The following is an 8,978-nucleotide window of genomic DNA, read 5'->3' as shown; positions in this document are numbered from 1 at the left end:
GATCACAGTATGTTTAGGGGAGTAACATTTCCGTTACACGCTTGAGGTATTCGGCCAATCACAATGCACTGGATAGCTGGCCAATCAGAGCACACCTCGCTTTTTCAGACTGATGAGCTTTGTAAAAATCGACGCGTTTCAGAAAGGTGGGGCATAGAGGAGAAACAATAATGTACATTATATGGAATATAATGTGTTTTTTTAACCTTAAACCGCATAAACACATTGCATTACACCAAATACACAACATAATGTTCTTTTTAGCAACGTCATATGACCCCTTTAAGTGTAAAAATGACTTTTTAGGGCCATTTTACATCCAGTTTCAGACGGCTGCTTTCTCTCAGTTTCAGTAATTTTTTTGTATTCGAAATGTGTTTAATTTAAAATGTCGCAAATCTCATAGCAAGCAATCAGAAAGTGTCCCATTATCCCTGTATTCACCCTAATCACTTCAGCGCACTCGACTGTATTCACACAATCCTGATATATCCGTTCCGTTCGAAAGCTTGGAGTCAGTTTTTTTTTTTTTTAAAGAAAGTAATTTTTATTTGCATTAAAGTGATCAAATGTGACAGTAAACATGTAACAAAAGATGTCTATGTTAAATAAATGCTGCTCTTTATTCATCAAAGAATCTGAAAAACAAAATCACAATTTTCACAAAAATATTAAGCAGCACAACTGTTTTCAACATTGAAAATAATAATAAATGTTACTTGAGCACCAAATTGTTATATTCAAATGATTTCTGAAGGATCATGTAACACTGGAGTTATGGCTGCTTTACCATCACAGGAACAAAATACATAAAAATATAAAATTGTATGTAATTTTTTTAACATAAAATCAAAACAGTTATTTTAAACTGCAATAATACTTAAAAAAAATGATTGCATTTACTGTATTTACTGTCTTTACTTCCATCTCTTCACTCTTCTTGGTTCAAATTTAGAAGCATATTATATATTATATATTATATAACATCATCTGTTTATCCATCAGACCACACACACAGATCAGAATGGTTTTCCTCTACATCTCATCAGCCTGTCCAAATGCTTTAATGAGCTAGACCTCACAGTGCTGTTCAGCACTTTTCATTATGCATGTGTATTCCTGTCCAGCTGGCTATTAATCATTTTAGAGATAAAAAAAAGAAGACAAAGAAGAGTCCACACAGCTAACCAAACAGAGATCTCACTAATGAAAGTGTTATAGCATGCAGATTTGGTGGGGTTTTACATCACTCAAAGACTCAGGTCCTGACCGACTACTGTCTGCAGGGCTAATGATTCAAGCTAATCTCAAGAAGTAAGGAAAAAGATAGAAACGTTATCAGCCAATAACACGCTGGTGAACTATTGGATTCTTATATGGGTCTTACAAAAAAAATGTATCAAGAATTATACAGAAATCATCATTGAACACTAATCTAAAGACTGTTAATTAGGTGTACATGTTCAGATAGTTTGCTCTATATCAGTCGTTTCCAAACTTTTCAGCAGTGCAGCCACTTCTTATCTATGGCATTTGTGAAGCAACTCATCACCCTATCTCACCTAAAAATGGACATAATCACATTTTTAACATGAACTAAATGTGCATGGAAATTTCAATAATTATCCATAAATATTAAGACACATTTTACTTAAAAATGATGACTATTTTAGCGTGTTTCAAAAATGCGGTTGCTCATTTTACATGTTGGTTAGAATGCCAATTTTTGTCAAAGTGGTCACTGCTTTGCCAGAATAAGTTACCTGTAATATGGACCTGGCTGTGAAGATTAAAATGAGGTTTGCATTCAAGTTGGGTACCAACAATCATAATTATGATGCAGTTAATGCATATTTGTTCAAATTCTTTTTGTGATATCCACACAAATCAAAATAAACAGCATGAAACTACATTCACCTAAACTTGGCACAGCGAGATGAATTCAGTTTGTCAGAGCTGAAATGGAACACACAAGACGATATCACCTCTAATATTGATTTTCATGACTGTGAGTGATAGCTATCCAAAATTTGATTTAGGAAATCAAAGGCACAGAGGACATCCACAATACTGAGAGCTATTCCTAGACCTGTATTGATCACATCAGTGGAGGCTCTACCTTCATTGATTACAGACAAAAAAGAAAAACAATCTTTGATCCAGGTATCTGCAACAACATTTGACTTTAGAGCCACACTGAACATAAAATTTGAACACAGAGACAGATTAGGATTTTCTCGGAAAAAGATTCAAAGTAAAGCTGCTGTTGTATTTTGTTCTGGAGCTAGTTTTAGAAATTGGTCTCTTTCATGAAGTGTGGTTGGTTAAGAGAGCTAATACTGGATTAGATTTCACATTGTCCATTTTGATAAATGAACCACAATCTTTCCTCCCATTATTTCTAAACATTACTCATTCATATTGGCCGCAGCACTAAGGAAAACACTGTCTAGATGATTAAAGACAATAAATACAACAGTCCTAAATTTGAACAAAGTCAGACAGAGCTCAAAAAGAGACACATTTCTCCAGCTGCAAGAATAAAATGTTTTTAAAAATTTGAGAAATTTTTTAAATGTTTTAAAAATTCATACAATTTTATCGGTTGTTATATTCTCAGTATACACATTTTATTTGGTGCTCAAGAAATATTTCTTATTATTGTCAAATTATTATTCTCAATAAATTATTTTCAAGTTCAAAAGAACAGCATTTGTTTGAAATATTTTGTAACAATGTGAATCTTTACTGTCACTTTTGATCAATAAAGCGCTATATAAATGCATAATTCATTCATTCATTAATGCATCCCTGCTGATTAAGAGTATTAGTTAGTATAGTATTAGAAATCTTTCTGATCCCAAACTTTTAAACGGTAGAAATAAGATTACGTGAAAACTGAAAGTGAACAAAATAGCTATTTTATAACAATTGAAACCTGACCCAACTCAAATTCTGTGATAACTGAAAGTTTAGTTCTACTTACATTGATCATAGCATTGGAGGTGATGCGAAAGAGGGTGGCTCTCTCGTTGACAGCCTTGATTTTCTCTCCTCCCTCCAGAGGCACACGTAAGGTCTCAAGCTCACTCAGAGACCGCTGCAGCGCTGCTCCGTGCTTAGCTATCAGGTCATTGCACGTGCTCAAGTCATCCAACTTACTGGCCAGAGTCTTGAGAGTGCCCTGGATCTCACTGTGGTCTGACTGAGAGGTGGGCTCCTCGTCCGCAGAATCATCTACACAGAGAGAAACAGAGAGAGAGAGACAGATTAGAGATTATGGGAGTAAATTTCATTACTGGGTGAACTGTTTCTTTAAAACAGAAAAAAAAACATCCCAAGAACACAATGTCACACAATGTGTTTTCCAGCTGTTCACATTAACAAGTCAGAGACCACAGTTTCTCCTAATTTCCCTCATTAATTAATGCTGATTTTACAGGTGGCTGAGGCCCCAATGGCAGGCACCCAGTCGATATTACCATAGTCACTTATGCAAACAGAGCACAAACATCCAAATCAACACACACATACACTCTAGATGGTGGACTGCTTTAAGAGATAGTGACTACACACAAAATATTACCTGTTAAGAAGCCCGAAAGTCTCAGATATAAATGTGTTTCCTAATGAAGTTAAACTGGAGAACACATGGTCTCAACTGGTAAAACTCATCTGTTGATAATATGTAGGGTTAGGACTGAAGAAGCAAAAACAACTATTGTTTAAAGTCATTCAATAATGTTTTACACCAAAAGAAATGAGTATTTAAAAAAACAAACAAAAAAAAAACAGTGCTGTAAAAAGTACAGATAATAAAAAATTTAGCCGGTTTTCAACACACAGCGTGTGGGAATATCGATACTGAAACTTTATATTCACTGAATTGATTGGTGAAGGTGATCTAAATCCAAAATGTGGCTGAAATATTTTATTCAATAAAAATATCTCCAGAAATTTAATTGTCTTACGTGAAAAAAATAAGTAAACTATAAGTAGTTTGTTTTTAAAACCCCAAAACATGCTAGCATTTGTAAACTTCTGGTTCCATTGTCCCGAATCAATGGGTTTTTGTTGAAATAAGTTTTTTTTCTATGACATAAAATACATCAGTTATATCCCACTGATGTTTTTTTTTTCACTTTTATGTGTCTTGAAAAAGAGAATTGTTGACAAGTGGCTAAATGGTACTACAGAGTTTGTTAGGGGCATTAAACAGCATCACGCTAAACAGATAAACTCATCTACTCACTAGTCCACTTTTACAGCCTCATTGTGTTTATACACTTAGGTCATGCAGTGATATACTGTAGTTTGTTTATAGCCTAGCTTTAGCTTGTTACATCTACCGATTGTATTCAGGCTTCAATAAAGTTTGTGTCCATTTGTGAAGTTTATCATAATAAGCTAAATGTAAGAATCATGAACATTTGTTGGTCACAAAGCTTATTTTCTGCAATAATCAATAAAGCCAATCGAAAAATCCTATTGGCTTTTTGCTAAGGGAACCAATGTAATGCTAACTTTGTTGGCCTACAAAATTACGTCATCCACTATACTGGAGGATGCACATAATCTTGCATGCAAATTCCCCAAAAATGCAAATTTCAATTGGAATAAGATCTGGAAATAGACTTGGCTATTACAAAACCCCTCCATCTCCTTCATCCAAGCCATTCCTTTGTGGATAAAAAACTTTAGCTTTTATCTGATGCTGCATTCATTTTAATAGCTGTCAGTTTAAAAAAGAGCCAGAAAAGCTAATATAAAGTACCTTATCGTGCCTTTACAAGTCACCAGAATCACTTGTGATGTCTAGGCCATAAACATTTGCTAGTGGAAAGGATGTGGAAAAAAATTTATTATAAATAATATGGACGCCCAAATGTGTTCACTTTGCATGGTTCCACAGCTGCCATAATTAATGTCCATTGCCATGTGTGGACATGTTTGCACACACAATGGCTCCCTTTCAATGACAGAAGTGGCATAAATCTAGTGTAAATGGAGAAATCACATCAGAACAGAGCTGAGATCCTGATGTTGAGTTGAGGCCATGACAGGATCATGCAACATGGATGCAATAAGACCACACCACACAAATACAATGAATATGGAAAACACATGTTCACAAGGAAAACACTGTCATTCATCTCTGACAAAAGAAAAAATGTTTGGAAAAAAAAACGTTTGAATGTGGCAACCTCATTCACAGTAGCGGAGCGGGGCGGGGCAAGGGTGAGATTGATTTGACTGTGTTTGTTCCTCCTCAGCAGAGAGCAGAGCAGCCTTCAGCAAACTGTTCAGAGACAGATGTTTTCTCAAATTTTTTTTTTCTTGCTGAGCAAAAATTTTCTCTATTGGGTGGACATTTCCACCACCTGAGCAAAAACGTTCTTTATATCAGACCTGTACAGCACACATACAAAAAATTGTGTAACTTTTAACTTAAATGTGCTAATTATATTTGATTTGACCCTTGATGTAACTAAATTATGCACATTTTAGTTTACCTGAGAAAACATTTTTTACAGTGTTGTGTTACTTACCAAGAAATTCTATTAAAAAATCATTAAAAAAAAATATCACGCAGAACAGTTCAATTCTTTATAACAATATAATATAATATAATATAATAAAAAACCAAATATTTTCAATAAATATTTTCAAAAAAACACGAACATGTGAATTATTTTACAATTATCTAAAACATCCCCATGTAGCAGAATTTGCACACTACTACACCTGTGTGTAACGCTAGTTACGTATGTTACTGTGGTTCTGTGAATTCCGGATGACTGCCAGAGGCGGTGCTAAGCACTAGTAGATAATTGCAGCATCAGCTAGATAGGTCGAGAAAAATGTCAACAAGGTCACGTCATGACGCAGACCGAGCCACAAGGATATAAACCGCAGTAGCTCAGTGCCCAGCCTCGGAACACTTCTTGTGCATTTCGAGTGACAAAGAACTCTGGCGGTCATCCAGAATTCACCGAACCACAGTTACATACGTAACTAGTGTTCTGTTTCATTCCTCCTGACCGCCAGAGTTGGTGCTAAGCACTAGTGGATGACATACCAACACAGTCATGAGGAATGACTGTTGCAGAAGGACACCGTAAGGAATTTTTGCAAATACACAAGGGGCCAGAGAGAGACCGAATGGCAGAACTCTGAACTGGTATGCTTGGTCCTGAAAGCTGAATTTTAGGAACTTCCTGTAAAGTGTGGAACAATGGGGGCATTGTTCCACAAACCAGTCTCCTTCCATCACAGACGGAAGAATGTCAACTGTTTTTGTAACATACGAAAAGGAAGAGGCTTAAGGAACACATTTAAGTAGCGCAGATACAGAACTGGTAGAAAACCTCTGTACTGAGGGGATGAACTTTTTCTATGGCTCCTTCCTGCAAAAGTGAACAAATTTCTAGCGACAGGGCCATAGAACTGGTTGGATCCTTGACAACTGTAGGAAGGATTCCTGTAAACATGTTAGGCCGGTGTCGGAACTGCAAAGTGTATCCCCTGCTCACAGCTGCCAGAAACCAGGGGTCGGACAATGACATTCTCAAGTAATCTAGATGTTGCAATGAGAAACGACTGACTGCCGGCCTGAAAACATCATGGTTTTTGGTTTCTGCCTTTAGTACCTGTGGGGTGGGGGGGGTAAAGGGCAATGTCCCTGGGCTTCTTGAGCCAGTCTTTGTTGTTGTGGTATCTGAGGTTGAGAAGTATTGTCGCGGCGCAGTCGTTGCTCTGCAATTGAATAGCGTGGATGAGTGGGAGCTGGTGGCATCCTAAGAGAGGGTGCCTGTGGGGCCTGAGTTAGCTGTTGTGTGACTTCGGACAACTTCATTCTCCTCTCTAATACCTCAGAGACATTGGGGCCAAAAAGATGTCCCGGCACAATTGGCAATTCCCTCAGCGTCTTACAATCTTCAGGCAATCTTGCCTGAGCAAGCCATACCTGGTGCCGAGCTGTTAGAAGGGTTGCTGAGTGTTCCAAGCTCACGAGTCAAATGTCCCATTGCCAATATAGTCTGAAGGAACTGAAGTACTGAAAGGTCTGCATTCGGTGACCCTAAGGTGGTGTGAATTAGATGCACTCGTTGAAATGGCATCCAGATCTGGATGTTGAAGAAAACTCTCATCTTCTGGTGTGTTGTCTGCAGGCGTGGCTGGTACTGGAGGTTGTAGAGATTGAAGAAGACGCAGGGCTCGCAAAATTCCAAAATCCCTGGTAGCCCTTCGGGCAGGTACTCTTCAGATTTTGGTAGCCCGAAAATTCATTTAACTAGCCCAAATAAAAAAAAAAGACCTTTTTTTTAAATATAGAAAATCAGATAGGAGTTTAAATGTCAATCAGAAATATTTTCAATACACAAATATCAACAAATATGAAGGAAGGAATTTTATTTCACTATTTACACAGAATAAAAAAAAATAAAAAATAAAAATTTAAGGCAATTTATGACCCATTTTAAGAGCTGCACAAGTAAAATGAACACATTATAAGTGGGGTTGGACAATGTCTATGGTAACATACAGTATTGAGCCATAAAATTACATGATTTACAGTTCAGATACAGGTTTTCAGAAAAACAAAAATCTTATACAAAAGCATTTCAGCCTTTAGACCATTTCCCCGACTGGAAAACACAATAGCCCCGGGATGTCGGGCTAGCGATTTTGCGAGCCCTGAGACGTTTCAGCTCTGCCATTTTCAAAGTCAGAGTAGCGAAAGTCTTCGACAGCAATTGCTCTGATTCCAAAGTCTTTTTCTTTGTTGGCGGAGCGCCAGCAGCCGCTGGTGCGCAGCGATTTTGAATACGCTGCAGGGCTGAGTCATTTTGTGCCAGGCTAGCCATTGAACTAGGATCCAGTTCAGCGAGGCGAAGCTGTCTCTCAGACATCGGTAGCATACTACAATGCAAACACGGATCAGTCAGAGCCTCTTTTAGATGCTGAACCCCTAAGCATGAAGGGCAGTGATCGTGTCCATCATCGGGAAGAAGCGTGTTAGGACAATTTGCAACTCGGTGGAAAGTTGGAGATACAGTGGGGAAAATATTTATTTGATCCCCTGCTGATTTTGTAAGTTTGCCCACATACAAAGAAATGAAGGGTCTGTAATTTTTATGGTAGGTTTATTTTAACGGATAAACACAGAATATCAATCAAAAAATCCAGAAGAAACACATTATATACAGGTGCATCTCAATAAATTAGAATGTCGTGGAAAAGTTCATTTATTTCAGTAATTCAACTCAAATTGTGAAACTCGTGTATTAAATAAATTCAATGCACACAGACTGAAGTAGTTTAAGTCTTTGGTTCTTTTAATTGTGATGATTTTGGCTCACATTTAACAAAAACCCACCAATTCACTTCTCAACAAATTAGAATACTTCATAAAACCAATAAAAAAAACATTTTTAGTGAATTGTTGGCCTTCTGGAAATGGCCTTCATTTACTATACATGTACTCAATACTTGGTAGGGGCTCCTTTTGATCCCCTGCTGATTTTGCAAGTTTGCCCATTTACAAAGAAATGAAGGGTCTGTAATTTTTATGGTAGGTTTATTTTAACGTATAGAGACAGAATATCAACCAAAAAATCCAGAAAAAACATATTATATAAAGGTTAGAAATTAATTTGCATTTAAGTGAGTGAAATAAGTATTTGATCCCCTACCAACCATCAAGAATTCTGGCTCCCACAGATGGCTGCCCATGTGGAACACAGATTAGTCCTGCCACTTTAAGAAGTTACTCCTAATGTCAGCTCATTAGGTGGACAAGGGCAACGCAATAAATTAGGATGGCGTGGAAAAGTTCATTTATTTCAGTAATTCAACTCAAATTGTGAAACTCGTGTATTAAATAAATTCAATGCACACAGACTGAAGTAGTTTAAGTCTTTGGTTCTTTTAATTGTGATGGTTTTGGCTCACATTTAACAAAAACAGACCAATAC

At 37.0% G+C, this 8,978-nt stretch overlaps 1 protein-coding gene across 1 annotated transcript in view; it reads right to left on the bottom strand.

The window, feature by feature from the left end:
• The window catches only part of LOC107726355 (oxysterol-binding protein 2-like), a 22,441-nt gene extending 15,875 nt beyond the window's left edge, over positions 1-6,566 (bottom strand). Inside the window, exons 1-3 of the mRNA XM_016535898.1 lie at positions 6,353-6,566; positions 6,160-6,291; positions 2,987-3,237 (exon numbers count right to left, since the gene is read on the bottom strand). Of these exons, the coding sequence (XP_016391384.1) occupies positions 2,987-3,237; positions 6,160-6,291; positions 6,353-6,566 (597 nt within the window). The remainder of the gene's footprint in view (positions 1-2,986; positions 3,238-6,159; positions 6,292-6,352) is intronic.
• Between the last annotated feature and the right edge of the window lie 2,412 nt (positions 6,567-8,978).

Source organism: Sinocyclocheilus rhinocerous, unplaced genomic scaffold, assembly GCF_001515625.1.
Source record: "Sinocyclocheilus rhinocerous isolate Xijiao unplaced genomic scaffold, SAMN03320098_v1.1 scaffold2050, whole genome shotgun sequence".
Taxonomy (NCBI): Eukaryota; Metazoa; Chordata; class Actinopteri; order Cypriniformes; family Cyprinidae; genus Sinocyclocheilus; species Sinocyclocheilus rhinocerous.
This window is presented reverse-complemented; position numbering and strand designations above follow the sequence as displayed.